The sequence below is a fragment of the Mustela nigripes genome, chromosome 3 (assembly GCF_022355385.1).
Source record: "Mustela nigripes isolate SB6536 chromosome 3, MUSNIG.SB6536, whole genome shotgun sequence".
Classification (NCBI taxonomy): Eukaryota; Metazoa; Chordata; class Mammalia; order Carnivora; family Mustelidae; genus Mustela; species Mustela nigripes.
In genome coordinates, this window is record NC_081559.1 from 102,704,376 (window position 1) to 102,721,433 (window position 17,058).

The 17,058-nt window shown below is 37.9% G+C and overlaps 1 protein-coding gene across 4 annotated transcripts in view; it reads left to right on the top strand.

Annotated features, from left to right (window-relative positions):
* The window catches only part of PTPN4 (protein tyrosine phosphatase non-receptor type 4), a 216,864-nt gene that overhangs the window by 175,678 nt on the left and 24,128 nt on the right, over positions 1-17,058 (top strand). For all 4 annotated transcript variants that reach the window (XM_059394458.1, XM_059394460.1, XM_059394459.1 and 1 more), the window contains 7 exons: positions 3,981-4,140; positions 7,154-7,237; positions 7,329-7,385; positions 11,074-11,230; positions 15,149-15,315; positions 16,361-16,451; positions 16,535-16,596. In XM_059394458.1, coding sequence (XP_059250441.1) covers positions 3,981-4,140; positions 7,154-7,237; positions 7,329-7,385; positions 11,074-11,230; positions 15,149-15,315; positions 16,361-16,451; positions 16,535-16,596 — 778 coding nt within the window. The remainder of the gene's footprint in view (positions 1-3,980; positions 4,141-7,153; positions 7,238-7,328; positions 7,386-11,073; positions 11,231-15,148; positions 15,316-16,360; positions 16,452-16,534; positions 16,597-17,058) is intronic.

Consider the following 17,058-nt stretch of genomic DNA (forward strand, 5'->3'; position numbering starts at 1 on the left):
TTACTTTGATAGACTGTATTGGTTAGAGATGCAAGTAGATATATATAGCTATATATAGATGGACTTTGGTTATTGGACATGGAGACATAAAAAGGGCAATTAGTTACTGGGATTACTGGGAAAGCACATAATTAGTTTGTAAAAGCTCCCAGACCTGTCTGTTCCTCTGCAACAGTCTGACATCTGGAGAGCCTGACCAGGCTCTGAGAAGTTATTCTAACACCAGAGTTACTTAAAACAATGAGAGAAAGCAGATAGCCCTTTTCCTGAAGTCTGAAATTACAGTGTTCTTTCCTATGTTCTGTCTTGACTAATCCTTGCTGTGCATGCTGCATTCGCTCACCTTTTCTTTAGAATTTGGCTTAAATCCCAGCTCAAGCTTGTGTGCTTGGCTCTCTTCCTTTCTCTGTTTTCCTGTGGACTTTGAATGTTTAAAGGAGAGGTTCAACTCAAATACCTACTGGAATCTCAGAAGTAACCCTGGGTGGGATTTATGTGGGCTGGGATGCTCATGGCCCATCTAAAGGCAACAGCTGATTCTTGGCTTTGACCAGTGATAATGCAGTTTCATTTTTTCCAGAGCTTCCAGATTTTCCATTCTGGAAATCCAGATACATATGTAAGTTTTTAAATGTAGCCAATTAACTCATATTTTATAAAGAAAAAATAATGGGCTAAATTATGTTGGCCAAAATTCGCCCGCCGGCCATGAATATGCAACCAATGTTACAGGACAATGATCTCTAATTAGCAGTGCATAATAAAATCACTCCTGGGGCTTTTTTGACTGTATATGCCTAATCTTTAGTGCCAGTAATTTAGATTAAACAGTTTTAGCAGAATGTCCCATAATGTCAGTACTTTACCTATCTTATAACTGAGCATTGTCACTGTTATACCCATACCCATCAGATTTGGCTCACTTAAGATGCTGCTTTACAAGTCAGGCTTGAGTTTGTCCCTGTTGTATATTTTAGAATTGTTACATATTAGGCTGTTTACTAGACTAAGAATAAAGTAAGTTGCTCTAACTCCATTCCCTTCTGATCTCAACCTTATACTATGCCCTGTAGATCTTCAGTTTTGAGGCTGTTTCCTGGGTGTGATAGCTATATGCAAAACTAGAAAAAAAAAAAAAAAAAAACAACTTTCTATTCACCTGGTCATTCTTAACCCTAAGCAAGGGATTGAGACCTGTTGATGGATAGATGTGGAGTCCAGTGACTTCTGGTTTTTTTAAAGTCTTAGAGGCTTTTGATCAACTGCTTTTTAGAAATGTCACATCTATGAGGTTATGTGAGAGGATATCCATCTTTGTGTCCTGATCCCTTCCGGCAGGCCATGTTTAAGGTCCATGTCCCTGTTCTCATCTGTGGGAACATTTTCCTGGATTAGCAACACTTGAATGTATTGGATCTTAAAGGCTTGGGCTCTTGGCAGTTGAAACTAATAGAATAAAACTATTGGGCTTGGTACCTGGAATCCCTGACCATCAAGGTAGACTCAAAGAAGGCTTTGCTGGGGGGGGGGGGGGGAGTATGTTCTTTGATGCAGTCCTTACAGACTTTTCAGAATTTAGAGCATTTTGTTCCCTGAAGACGTCTATGTAGAAAGTTAGACTGAGTGGGCACTATGGCTTACCTACTTTTTTAATGATTAAGTTTGGGTTTTTTGTTGTTGTTTTTTTAAGATTTTTATTTATTCCTTGACAGAGACACAGTGAGAGAGGGAACACAAGCAGGGCAAGTGGGAGAGGGAGAAGCAGGCCCCCGCCGAGCAGAGAGCCCAACGCGGAGCCTGACCCCAGGACTCCAGGACCATGACCCAAGCTGAAGGCAGATGCCCAACAACTGAGCCACCTAGGCGCCCCTAATGATTAAATTTTATTTTACATTCTGAAAATTTGGAATGACTGTATTTTCTCTTAAGACGAACATTTCTGGAGGACCATACATTTAAACCAAAAACTTGGCTGACTTCCTTGGCACTAATAAAATTTTTAGCTTCATTACCTGTATCTACCAGATATTTAGCAGTGAGACTCTAAGTAAGTTTCACAACCTTCTCTACCTAGGGAGAGCATATGTATCAAAGAGCCACTCTGACACTAATTTCTGTATCCATTTTCTTGGGATAAATTATGCTGTGGTGACAAATTACCCCAACTCATAGCAGCTCATAACAACAAACGTTGTTTCTTTCTTACATTATATGTATATCATGGATCATCTGTGTCCCTACTCCATGTCATGTCCATTCCAAGACCCACACTCTTGTGTGGGGCATGATTAGTCTCATGGCCAAGGAAAAAGAAAAGCACAATAAATCATGAGCTGTTTCCTAAAGTGTCCTTTCAAAAGTGACCACTTCTACTCACATTTCATTGGAGAGAGCAACTCATATGGCCAAGCCTAATAATGTCAACCAGAGAGGGTGGAGAATGATTTTTAAACAATAATACAGTCTAATGAAGTTCCACTTCCTCAGGACCTTACAGCTTGTATCTTAGGCAACTATTCTCCCTCAACAAAAAAGCAGAAACTGAATGAAATCTGTTCCTGAATAGTATAGCAGCAGCCATGCAACTTGACACAGCAGCTGTCGCTCTCTGAGACCTTGGGCAATGGGACAGTAATTATTTTCTTTTCCCAAAGACCTCCTGGCGTCACAGAGATAAATAATAACCTCAGAAATGGTCACTACTCTTACCAACTATTTCCCCTTGCCTCACTTTTCTCACTCACAACCTCCATGGATGTGTGCTTCCTAGGATGCTAGCTGAGCCACTGGTTCCCCCTTCTGGCCTTTGTGGAAAACTCGTAAGTAATATTTTTACATACACTATGCTGGTTCTTTAAAAAGCTACTGTTTTTACCTTGAAGATTCTCCTGCCTAGCTCTTTTTATCAATTTTTGCCATCACAAATTGAGGCTTATGCTCCCTAATGTTAATTGAATTTTGTTTCTTTAAATTACATGCTCCAACAATGTCTTGTCCTGTTTTATCTCCTTAGTGAGCTCAGCACTCTTACTCAGATTCTAATCTTTGTTGCAGTTCATTTCTTTCATGAATGGTGTTTTTCTTTTTTTCTTAAGATTTTATTATTTATTTGTCAGAGAGAGAGAACACAAGCAGGGGGATGGTAGGCAGAGGGAGAAACAGACTCTCCCCGCCCCGAACAAGGAGCCCAGTGCAGAACTCAGTTCCCAGGACCCTGGGATCATGACCTGAGCGGAAGGAAGATGCTTAACTGACCAAGATGCCCAGGCATCCCTTGTGTTTTATTTCTAAGTAAAGTGGATCAATCACAAGTTCTCTAGATTGTACCAGGTGTTTTATCTGTGGGACAGTTCAACTCTCCATTCTGATTTCCCTTTGACTACCTTTTTCCCTGGCTACCCATGTGACTCCACTGATAACCTTATTTTTAAAAAGTATTTAGGAAAAGTGTGTGTACTGTTATAGTAGATTAATAGATATCTTCATCGTGATATCCTTAAAGTGTATTTGATTATTATGTAGAATTGTTTACAGATTTGATAAAGTAGGGAATTCAGTGTACAATTTAAACTTCCAAGTTAAGAAAGGGTTCATTAAACGGTGTCTCTTGTAAACGTGGTATTTAAAGCTTATCTCCTACTCGACATTGTAAATATTAGAGTTGCTTGACTCTAGCTTTTATTTTGTTTTGTTTTTGACCCTAGGTTTTTTTTTTTTTTTTTTTTAAGATATTTATTTATTTGACAGAGAGAGTACAAGCAAGAAAAGCAGCAGGGGTGAGGGGGCATAGAGGGAGAAGCAGGTTCCCATTGAGTAGGGAGCCAGCGTCACATGTGGGGCTTCATCCCAGGACCACAACCGGAGCCCAGGACAGCTGCTTAACCAAATGAACCACCCAGGCACCCTGACCCTAGCTTTTAAAATAACAGTTCTAGAAGACAGCTTCCAAATACTCATTTTTTTTCCCTTTTCCTGTCCAGATCACAGGAGACCCCTGGAGATGGGCAGCCTCCAGCTTTACCACCCAAACAATCAAAGAAAAATAGCTGGAACCAAATTCATTATTCACATTCTCAACAAGATCTAGAAAACCATATTAACGAAACATTTGATGTTCCATCTTCCCCTGAAAAATCTACTGTAAGTACCTTTCAGATATTCTCACATTTCTTTGAAATTTTTTAATCGGAAGTGAAATTATTTATACTGTGGTATGTTTTGTCTGTAAATTATATTAGTGTACTTCCTCTTTTTCATCATATGTTGCTCATGAAATTTGCCATGATATAACTCAATTGTGGGATTTCCTTTTATCGTTGTTCTAAAAGTTCATTCTTGCCAAATTTATGTTGATTTTAGTCTTGCAAAACACACGTTTCAGAACAAATGCTACTAATGCATTAAATACCCCTGACTTTTTTATATAATTCACTGAATGCAGAGAGTCTCATTTTCATCAACTTTTTGAAATTGAGTACAGATCCCTGGAGTATATGATTACTCTCTGTTCTGTAAAATATATTTATGAATTATGTTGGTATTTTTCCCTTAGAGAATATGCTTTTGCCACATGAAAATGGTAACTTTTAGAATCCTCTGATTTATGAATTTTCATTGCTTTCTCAAGTAGATGTAAATAAAGCAAAGGTGAGATTTGCCAGTAAATTTTAGGGATACACTGTGTTCATGAAGAAGTATCAAAACAGACAAATATGGGTGTATTTCAGGAAACTTACAGGGACATCAGGGAATAAAATAAAGTGTAGGGATTGGAGGTCCGCAGTAGGGATTGGCAATACTAAAAGATTCAGTGACCATGCTCTCGTTGCCCTTTTGTATCTAAAGTTTGAAAAGCAAGAGGCAGCTCTATTCTCATTGCTCTATTCTCTGACACTTACTGCTCTACCATCACAAACATCAAAAAAAGATGAGAATCCTTCCCAAAAATGAACAACAGCTATGGTATTATCTTTGTGGTGATTCTCATGTATCATTAATTCGTTCATAGTCATTGAGGTCTTTTCTATGTACTGGGTACTTTTGGAGGATAGTGGAATATAAAGACAAATAAGACATGGTCCCTGCTGTTAAATAATCTACAGTCTAATTTGTCCATTCATGCAAAAATTAATTATTGAGTACCTGCTGTGTACCATATATTATTATAGGCTGTTGGGAATATATCGGAATAAAATAGGGAGGAAAAAAACCAAAAAACTCTACCTTCAAGGAACTTAACATTCTGGGGATAAGGGTGAGACAAACTGTAAACAAGGTAAATCATTTAAATATATAGCATATTAGATTAAGGAGAAAAATAAAGCAGGAAGAGGTCAGAGAATTTCAAGAGTAGAGTGCCACAGCTTATAATAGTGGAAGCCAGGCATGAATTCAGTGATGAGTTATAGAGCTATCTAGTGGAAGAGCAGGTGAGCTGAGGGAACAGAGGTACAAAGGAAGGAGTGTGACTGATACGGTCAGGGAACACCAAGGGAGTCAGTATGGACAAAGCGAAATAAGCTAATGAAGAGGAGAGGGCCAAATCCCCACAACCTTTAAAGATTTTGTTTTTTATCCCTGAGTTAATCTGAGATAGGAAGCAAAAAGGGTTGGACACATTTGAGGAGAAAAGCAGCATGATGTTCCTTAAGTTGTAACAGTATCAGTCTGGCTCTTATCTTGAAAACAGACCGAAAGCAGGGCAGAAGTAAAGGTACTGGTTGTGAGGTAGTACAGTATTCCAGGGATGTGGGGTGATTTGGATCTGGCTGGCAGCAGTGGAAGGAGGACAACATGGCTGTATTCTGGGTGGTTTGAGAACAGAGCTAACATGATACGCTTGAGGGGCTGTGTGTAGAGTATTGGAGAAAGAGAGGAATCAAAGATAACAGTAAAGTTTTGGGCCCGAACAACTAGTAGGATGAAGTTGCCAATTTCCGAGATGTGGAAGGCTGCTGTATGTAGAGCAGGTATGGGTGGACTATTGGGAGAGTAGTGTGGGGCATGCCAAGTTTGAGATGGCTACTAAAAATCCACTTACAGAGAGGTTTCTGGAGGTGAAGGAGTGGTCCAACTTAGAGTTAAAACATTGAGGTTTGGTGGTTTGTAGACAGTATGTAAAACCACAAGACAGGAAGACAACATCAAGGGAGTGTGGTATGTGCAGATGACTAAATAAAAGAGGTTCTAGAAAGTGAGCCTTTGGTCCTTCAAAATGTCAACATTAGGGAGATGAAGAAACCAGCAAAGGAGACTGAGAAGATGCAGACAGCAAGGTAGGAAGAAAACGAGTCCACTGGCTAACTGATTGATGGGAAGAAAGTCACAGAGAGAATAACCAGTTTTGTCAAGTGTTACTGGCAAGTCAAGTAGGATGAGGGCTGACGGTTGAACGCTGGATTTAGCAATGTGAAGCTCTTTGGTGACCTTAATTAGAACAGTTTTGATGCTCCATCCACTGGGGATAAAAATGTGACTGTGGGAGGTTGGGATCAGGGGAAATAGAGATAGCAAATGTGGCCAACTCTTTTAAAGAACTTTAACAGCAAGAGGAAGGAGACAGATAGGGAAGTAGAATCCAGAGAAAAAGGGTTTTGTTTGTTTGTTTGTTTGGGGAGGGGAGAAGTAAGAGTATTTCTCTGAAGGGTGGAGGAAATGGATAATGTAGAAGAGTAGAGAATTGCTATAGCAATTTGGAAGAGGGCCTGGGTCTAGAGCAAGGAGAAAGACAGTTTGAAGGTAATATAATTAGAAGTGATTATAGGGAAGAATGTGAATTATTTCCCAATAAAACTGTTTTTAAAAAGCAGAGGAAGGAATGTGAATTCATGTAACACTTAGGAACACTTATTGTATGCAGAGCTTTGAGTTAGGTTCCAGAGGTATTGCAGTTAATAACTTAATTCATAATGCCTGTTTCTCCTTAAACTTAGCCTAGCATGCAGGGGCAAGGAGTCTATATCTAGTTGGTGTAACTGCAAGTTATTAGTCAAAATTTACTTTCCAAAGTTAACATTGGAATTTAAATTGTGATTTTTATACACTACAGATAATATCAACACACAAAAAGTATACATCATGTATATCATGTATATCTTTGAGGGGAGATTATAAATGGGCAAAATTACAAGTTATTTATTTTTGTCTTTTTAAGCCTAATGGTGGTATTCCACAAGATAATCTTGTTCTAATCAGAATGAAACCTGATGAAAATGGAAGGTTTGGATTCAATGTAAAGGTAATCTAGAATTTACATTGTACAGGTTTTTAAATTAAGATGTGTTTATTTTATAATGTTTGGCTGATATCTGACTTGTTCTGTTGTTCAGGGAGGGTATGATCAGAAGATGCCTGTGATTGTGTCTCGAGTAGCACCAGGAACACCTGTGAGTTATCTGAATCTTGCAAGTAAATCCTGTTTTCAAGAAAATGTACTCATTTAATTTTTATTAGTTTAAATAAAGGAATAAATTAATCATTTCTTTTAATTCCTCAAGTATCAAATGTTGGCTAAATCTCTTAAATTGCTGGGAAGTTCGTTTTTATTTCTAGTAAATAGGAGTTTTTTAAAAACCCTTGTTTTTGTAAAGAAGCTATATATAACTGAAAGTGTTTCTAAAGTTTTAAAAGATTCTGTCAAAATAACTCCTTCAAATAGCAAAATGTAGACAGTATAATATTTGTTTTTCTTTTTTGTTTGCTTTTTTTTTTCATTTAAAATTGTTTATCTACGGTCTATGTGCCTATTTTTTGTTTAAAAAATTTACTTTAAATAGAAATGATACCTGTGTTTTCCCATAGAACAGTTTTTAAATTTTTCACTGAAACATATTAAAGAAAAATACTATATTAAACATTTTAAACAAAAGTATAGGGAAGTCTAGGTACCCATTATGATGAACCCGTCTGTACCCTTCATTCACCTTTAGCACTCAAGAACTTTCTGCTCATCATAAGGATAACTCTTTAATTGTGGATGTGTTATCTTTACTACTTGTGTATGTAACAAATACTACTTTCAAATTCCCATTTATGTTGTTGCTTACTTGACCTAAATGGTCTTCAAGGACTTTGCAATCAGCACCTTTTATCATTTACCTGTCTCTCTGTCCTAGGAAAGGTATAGACCAGCACCCTGAGAGAAAAAGGCCAGTTATACTTTCTTTGGTGCTTCACGGCAACCTTAAAATTAGTTTGAAGATCACAGTCAAGACTGATCAGGGATATCATGATACATAGTTTTGGTTCTGGTTGTTAAGGACTTTGTTGGTTGCAAATAACAGAGTACTCTACGATATCCCTAGCTTGAGCATAAATACAAAGTCGTACCCCTAATCATATAGCTGTAGAGTTTTCTCACAAAACCCAAGGATAGGATTGCCATCAGATCTTTAGGGAAAACAACAACAACAACAAACTTTAAAATGAACATCAGGACTCTAAATATTTCATCTCTAGTTTTTTGCATGTTCCATTTTTCTCTCACTGCAAACCAATTTGTATGGGAATCAGCCTCATCTCTCTCGCTCCTCTAAATGAAATTCAGTCTAATAAAAAGAGTGCTCTTAGTAACAGATTCAGGTTAGTCCTATAATATCACCTGCATCTCTATTGTGACCTGTGACCTCTGCATCTCTACTAAAGAGAAATTGTATAGCTACCATTAGTCTCCTCAGTTGAAATGATGGGCTAATAGTAACTTCCAGATTCATATATTACCAGCCTAGCCACCTAGAGGGATTAAACCTCAGTCCAATTTTACAGACTCCTGGGAAGTAAGTCCTTCACAGATCCAGCTCATAGCAAATGTCCACTTTTCAACAAATCACTTGTGGGCAGTGGGGACAGGATAGGGGTATGATGTATAAAATGCCTCCTGAACCTATTCTGTATGTGAAGGATGGGAACATAGATAGAGGAAATAGTCAAAATTATTTATTAGTACATACTTAATGGGAAATATGTATTTGGGACAGACTACAGATGAGAAGATTAAAGATCGCTAATTCTCACCTGTAGATAATGTCTAAAATAGAAAATTAAAGGGGCACCTGGTGGCTCAGATGGTTAAGCATCTGCCTTTGGCTTGGGTCATGATCTCTAGGTCATGGGATCGAGCCCCGTGTCTGGGCTCCTGGCTGAGCAGGGAGTCGTCTTCTCCCTCTCTCTCTCCCCCTGCTTGTGCTCTCTCTGTTTCTCTCTCAAAGGGATAAATAAAATCTTTAAAAAATAAGAATAAAATTAAAAAACTGAAGAAAACACAAAATGAGGATGTTATTTAGAGATACCAAACTAGATACAAAAGATGTAGGTAAAATGTTGAAAGAAGTTGCCTGGCGTGGGAGAATGGTACAAAGGAGTACAAGAAATTGTTTCTTGTCTTAGTAATCTTATAGACCTATTCAGTTTTCTGAGCTGTGTGATGTATAACTTTACTAAAAACAAATTTAAACTCTGTTTTTTTAAATCAAATACATATCTTTTGACCCACTTATTCCACTTTTAGCAGTTGCCTCTAATGGAGAATTTGGACTAGGAAACAAAGGATACACAAGGATGTTCATTGTAATATTGTTTATAATAAAGATGGGATGACCAAAATGTACCTCATTAGAGTTGGTGAAATAAATTGTATGCTACTTTACAGCTATTGAAATGATGAGTGATGTAGCTCCATATAAGTATGGAAATATATTCATAAGATAGCATTATAGAAAATGCAACAAGAGGAAATCAGAGAGGGAAACAAACCATAAGAAACTTAATCATATGAAACAAACTGAGGGTTGCTGGAGGGAAGGGGAGAGGGCATAGGGCAACTGGGTAATGGACATTAAGGAGGGCACGTAATATACTGAGCACTGGGTATTATATAAAACTGATGCATCAATGACCTCTACCTCTGAAACTAATACATTGTATGTTAATTAATTACATTTGCATTTGAAATGAGTAAATGATGGAAAATGCATATTGTTCCACATGCATATTTGATCCGGTTTTTAATTTTTAATTTAATTTTTTTTTAGAGGTGGGGGTAGAGAGAGGTGGAGGGAGGGAGAGGGAGAGAAAGAATCTTAAGCAGGCTCTACACTAGAAACACTGAGAAATAAAGTGTTCTTTATCCTTGTGGAAACTTACGACAAGTACTTTGAACAGTGGAATGTTGCCCTTTTTGTCATATAACTTAAAATACAGTGGAGGCGCTTTTCTTATGTTGGCAAATTGTCCAGATCGTTTTTAAATTTGAATTCACTTCCAGCATTTTATCAGTGCATTTTCAGTGTTGTGAAATGTGACCACCAAATTCCTTTCAGTGCCTGTCTGGAGGCTCTCTAACAGTAATTGTGTCAGTATCTCCACTGTCAGTGGTTTATGTTCAGCTTGAATTTTATTTCCACCACTATCACTCTTTTGTTTCTTTGCTGTGTTTTTTAACTTTTCTGGCCAGTTGCCTCTTTAGATTTACATGGGTTTGTCCCTGGGAGACAAGGAGGTGATGCAGATACCTGCTTTGCTGTCTCTGCATGAGCTGAGTAACAGAGGCACAACAACAGATCACCTGCAGATTTTGAAAGAAGTGATGTGATTGGTCGCTGATCGTGATGTGTATCTGTTGTCTATGTAGTGATTTGTGGACTCGTGAGCTAGTAGCAAAGCTCGTACTTTATACAGGTTTTCACAATTAATGTGTTGTGGTAACTGTAATTTGAACTTTGTTGGGAGACTGGTATTATTTAACTGAACTGTAGTAACTGCAATTTGTACATACCTGGACAGTTGGAGAGTAAGGGCTGCCACTGTCTATGCACCTCGAGGCCATTAGTCTTATCTGTATATCTAGGCATTTAATAAGGCATCAGGGGTAAAGCTGTTGAAAGAAAAAGGAAGAAAAGTAGAAGCTTCATGGGAAAGCTCGATTTCTGCTTTTTACAAAGAGATGAATAAATGGATAGATGCTTTTCTTTATGTACTTTTTGTTCTCCTGCTGTAGAGTCTATAAAAATTAATTCCTGTCCTTTATTTTCAGAAAGCTATGTGCACATCTGAAACCTTATTTATGTTACATTACAGGCTGACCTCTGTGTCCCTCGATTGAATGAAGGGGACCAAGTTGTGCTGATCAATGGTCGGGACATTGCAGAACATACCCATGATCAAGTTGTCCTGTTTATTAAAACTAGCTGTGAGAGACATTCTGGGGAACTTGTACTCCTGGTTCGACCTAATGGTAAGTACTCTATGCAGCACTGAGTATTTTTATAATCTGTTAGTGTTTGTTACTAGACAGAACAACCAGGGTGGGCTTTTTAAAACATAAGTAATGTCATGCAGTGTCCTGCTCAAAGCACAGTGTCTTCTATTCACACTTGGATTAAAATGGAGATCTTGGCCACTTAACCTACCACAGTCTTGCTCACTCTATTCTTTGCTGGCTTTTTTTGTTTGTTTGTTTTTCCTTCTCCCTAAATCTCCTTGATTTTGATATGACTTTTACCCTCACTTCCATCAGGTCTCTGCTCAGTTGCCATCCCTAGAAAGTCCTCTTCTGAATACCATAACTAAAATGGCCTCCCACTTCCCTCAGTTGCTTTAGTAGTGGTAGGTATGCAGCAAACACGTTACATAGATGAGTATATTTTGAACCACTTTTAGAACACTCTGTAACAAGCTGTAGTTAAAGCATTTTTAAAAATCCTGTCTTTGGGGGTGCCTGGATGGCTCAGTCGTTAAGTGTCTGCCTTCAGCTCAGGTCATGATCCCAGGCTCCTGGGATCGAGCCCAGCATCGGGCTCCCTGGTCTGCAGGAGGCCTGCTTCTCCCTCTCCCATTCCACTTGCTTGTGTTCACTCTCTGGCTTTCTCTTTCTCTGTCAAATAAAATCTTAGATAAAACTGATAATAACTTAATTTAAAAGAAAAATAAATTTGGGGGCACCGGGTGGCTTACTGGGTTAAAGCCTCTGCCTCGGCTTGGGTCATGATCCCAGGGTCCTGGGATCCAAGCCCCGCATGGGGCTCTCTGCTCAGCAGGAAGCCTGCTTCCTCCTCTCTCTCTGCCTACCTCTCTGCCTGCTTGTGATCTCTATCTGTCAAATAAATAAATAAAATCTTTTAAAAATAAATAAATGGGAAAACTCAATCAATCAATAAAATAAAGTAAAAATCCTGTCTTTGTTGGCAGGAGACAATGCCAGTAGCCTAATCATGTCATTTCTTATCTGGACAGCCAATTTAATTCAGAGCCAGAGTCCCAGGTTTGTAGAAGCTTTAATACCATGCACTCTAGCTGTTTTGCTTATTGCCTGAGTTTCCTCTACAACAGCTTCAACATCATCCTGGCAGCGGACAGCACTCAGTGACTCCTAAAGCAGGTCACTTTCCCTGGGTAGCCTGAACATTTAATTGAACTAAAAATTCACCTTCTTTCAGTCTCTTTGTTCCTAATTCTGTCCCTTTGGACTAATCAGAATAAGTTAAATCCCCCTTTCTCCAGTTTAACAATCCCACATCCTTCAGCGTTCACAGGGCATTGTTTCAAGTTTCCATAATACTTTATCAGTCCCCTCAGAGAAGAGTTCTTACATGCCTATATCCCAGCACTTAGACACATTCTTCTAGTTTTGTTCTGAACAGTTTGCCAGTAATCATAGTTTCAGCCATAAGAGTAATTATTGGTTAATACCTTGCTACCAGTTGTTGAGTATATACCGTAAGGATGTAAAATATAGTTAAAGTCGACCCATTCCCTACCCCACCACACCCAACCCTGCAAAGTTTTCCAGGAGAGTTCATTTTAAAAAGAAAAATACAGAACTCATTTTGTCTCTTGGGCACAAACAGGCATTTTCATTTTATGTTCTCTACTTTGTGTTTTTCTGCATTCATGGTCTGGAATTGGCTTTCTGAGAAAATTCAAAGGACTTCAACAGAACATTCTATTTTGACTCCTTTATTTAGACCTGAATTTTAGGTGATTCATTATCAGGCATTTTCTGTCACATAATGCAACTTAAATTTTATACTAAGGATAATATTCTCTAAATTTTGTTTGTTCCATTTTCTTTTGATAACAGATCTTAAGGAACTTAATGCTAAGTTTTACACCTGGACTATTTTGTATATTCTCATTTAATCTATACAGCCATCTAATGAGATAGATATATTATCCCCATTTTATAGTTGAAGTCACTTTAGCACCAGGACATTCAGTTATCAACTCACAAATTAATGATTTACACAGAACCAGAATATGAACAAAATTCCATATAATGGAAAAGGCATGTCTTTTTGCAGTTCCAAATCACTTTATTTATACTTTAAATTATGAGCGGAAACCTCCTAGGGCAAAAGATCTTTCTTTTCTCCTTTCCTGCAAAAGATCTTTCTTCTTTCTTTTTTTTTTTTTTTTTTTTTAAAGATTTTATTTATTTATTTGACAGAGAGAGATTACAAGTAGGCAGAGAGAGAGAAGGAAGCAGGCTCCCTGCTGAGCAGAGAGCCCGATGCGGGACTCGATCCCAGGACCCTGGGATCATGACCTGAGCCGAAGGCAGTGGCTTAACCCACTGAGCCACCCAGGCGCCCAGATCTTTCTTCTTTCTTGCAAAAGATCTTTCTGTTGTTTGTTGTCAGAATCTGGACTGGGGGGTTGCCTGGGTGGCACAGTTGGTTAAGTATCTAACTCTTGATTTCCGCTCAGGTCATGATCCCAGGGCTGTGAGGTGGATATGGCTCTGTGTGGGGTTCAGTGCTGGGGTAGAGCATGCTTAAGGTTCTTACCCATGCACTCTCTCTGACCCTTCCCACTTCCGTGTGTGCGTGCTTTCTCTAAAAAAGAAAATATCTGGACTAGGACCTGTATTTTCTTTCAGTTTGAGTCTGTCATGTCCCTTTTTATTTAAAACAATGTATAATCAGACTTTAAAACTGTATTTACAAAAAGTACCAAAAAACCAGACAGCTTATTTTTCTGTTTTTTTTTTTCTTTAAATCTCCTTCTTAGCCTGCTTCTCCCTCTGCCTCTGCCTGCCTCTCTGTCTGCCTGTGCTCGCTCGCTCTGTCTCCCTCTATCCCTGACAAATAAATAAATAAATAAATAATCTTTTAAAAAATAAAATAATAAAAAAAATAAATCTCCTTCTTAGACAAAATGCAATCATACTTTTTTTTTTCTTTTCATTTTTCTTTTCAGAAGTTTATTCTTCTCAAAAGTGCACACATCTGAACAGGAACCAGATGTCTTAAGCATGGGCAAAAGAGCCCCATAGCTTGGTTCTACTCTGGCTGTCTTTCAGCTTTTGCCCTTAAATCTGCGGGGATCAGGATTTTGTGGGAACAAGGGGTATGCCAAGCCATCACTTGTGACCACTCCTGCTTTTCTAGACCACATCATTTCGACTGTCAGTTCTCTGTCTAGATAGCTCTGATCCCACTTCTTGGGGTGGGATCCCATTCTCCCAGGGGTGGATCACATGGTGTGTATACCCCAAGGCCAGCAGGGTAGCTAAGAGGCAGCAGTTTTCAGAGGAGTGGAGTACAAGCTTACATAGGGCTGGTAAGTTCGCACATATTTTCATATGCTCCTGTGTTAAAGAATGGAGTTCAGGGTGGGAAAAAAAGTAAGGCAGAGTACAGGCCAAGAGTTTGGCGTCTGGTACTTTTTGTTCTCCTGCTGTAGAGTCTATAAAAATTAATTCCTGTCCTTTATTTTCAGAAAGCTACTACCATGATCATGTATTCTGGCCTCCCAGGTTTTGTAGATGTGCCGAAGGTTTTGTTTAGCACTCTATTCAAGTTATTTGTGTCTTTTCATATCTGGATGTATGGTATATAGGTCTCTGTTTCTAGGTCCAAAATTTAAGGGCAGGTCTGTTCTGAGCTGCTTCTTGGCAGCTCCTCTTTTTCTAATTGTCTCATCAAGTTACAGACATTTTCAGCAATATGGCCAATGACATTTCTTTTCCCTAAAGGTGTACAGCAAAGTTTAACTTAACAGCCACTTTGTCCCTTACACAGTGACACCAGACTCTGATCTGATGAATTCTTTTTCCTGACACAGATGAAAGAACACATCTAGTAAATTCTTTTTGCCAGTTGATTAAGATTCCCATGTGGCTTTTTTGTTTCTGTTTTTGTTTTTTTTTTAGCTGTATATGATGTAGTGGAAGAAAAGCTAGAAAATGAGCCAGACTTCCAGTACATTCCTGAGAAAGCCCCACTAGATAGTGTCCATCAGGATGACCATTCCCTGCGGGAGTCAATGATACAGCTAGCTGAGGGGCTCATCACTGGAACAGTCCTAACACAATTTGATGTAAGTAATATTGTATAGAAGGGATGTTGGGCCATATTTTCTAATTAATTTCATGGTCTCTTAACTGCCTAATCTATCGTTTATAATTTATAAACTAAAATGGTATTCTGTGATATATTTGACATAAAAACATGTTCTGAAATACATAGTCTTAAACATTGCTCCCAAAACACTAGTTGTAGTTATATAAATATCTATTTAAAAGAGAGGAATAGGAGATTTTATGCCTGTCATCAAACTAAAATTTTTTCTGTGATTCAGTAGCTATTTTTATGAAAGGTGGCAGATGAGGATAGGTTATGGTAGAGCTAAAAATCCTGAGTTAAAAGAAAATAACTTTTGTACCTCATCATATTTCATCCTTCTCTAATTTTTGTGTCTAGTTGGTGATCATTAATATTTGTTGCTCTAAAATATGTGCTATTGGTAAGTGACTGTAAAACATTTGTGACTGTAAATCATTTGGAACCTGTCAGTTTTTCTTTTAAGACTTTCTTCATTCCAGGCACCAGGCTGCTCAGATGGTTAAGCATCTGCCTTCTGCTCAGGTCATGAACCCCCAGTCTGAGATCGAGCCCAAGTTGACTTGGGCTCTCCTCAGCAGGGAGCCTGTTTCTCCCTCTGCTGCTCCCCCGCTTGTGCCCTCTCTCTCTAATAAATAAATAAAATCTTTAAAAAGAAAAAAAAAGAAGTTCTTGGTTCATATACTATGTAAACCTCTCCAAATTAAATGGGACCTAAATGTTCTCTGCAGATTTGCTATTCATAACTTCAGGTACTTTTCTGTAAGCAAAATTGTTTTCAATTGTTTTATCATTTAAAAAAATACAATATATAATTCATGTCAGAAATTGTGTAGAATTCAGCTTCGCAGATTTGGTGCAGTTTCCTACTAGCCTAAGGTACATCATTTTATGGATGAGGTATCCTAAGGAAAAAACAATGCTTGTTGTTAGCATAGAAATAATCCTGAAAAACAAAACAGAATCTCTTAATGGCTTGCTGGACTCACCTTATATGCCCCCTCCTTTTTTCCCCCCCCCAGCAACTATATCGGAAAAAACCTGGAATGACAATGTCTTGTGCCAAATTACCTCAAAATATTTCCAAAAATAGATACAGAGATATTTCGCCTTGTAAGTACCTACTATCTCTATTTGTTAAGGTTAATCTTTTAGCATAACTTTATCAAAACATTCTTTCTTTCAATTTTTTTCAGATGATGCTACACGGGTCATTTTAAAGGGTAATGAAGACTATATCAATGCAAATTATATAAACGTAAGTTTATTTTTATTATACCTTTGTCATTGGGAGTTGGAGGGACTACTGTAAACTTTGAGGTTCCTTTTAACCTTGAGAGAATATTAACACTTTCAGATACTTAAAAATAGTATAAAATTAATGTTAAAAAAATAGTTTGGTACTGGCATATTAGCATATGCTTTGAGCCGTGGAATAGAATAGTCCAGAAATAGGCTGAAATAATTACTAGACTTTTGTTTATGGTGGAGATGGTCTTTTAAATCATTGAAGATAAAAATAGATTATCTAGTGAATGGATTGAGTAATATATCTAGATGTAATCTAGACTATATCATTGTTAGGAGGTTTTCCTTCCCTTCTAGTGGGATAAAAGGATTACTAACTTCTTAACTCTGCAATGTAGAAAATTTCAAACATACAAAAGTAGGAGAAAAGTACAATGAACCTTCATATATATATCACTCAGTTCAACAATTG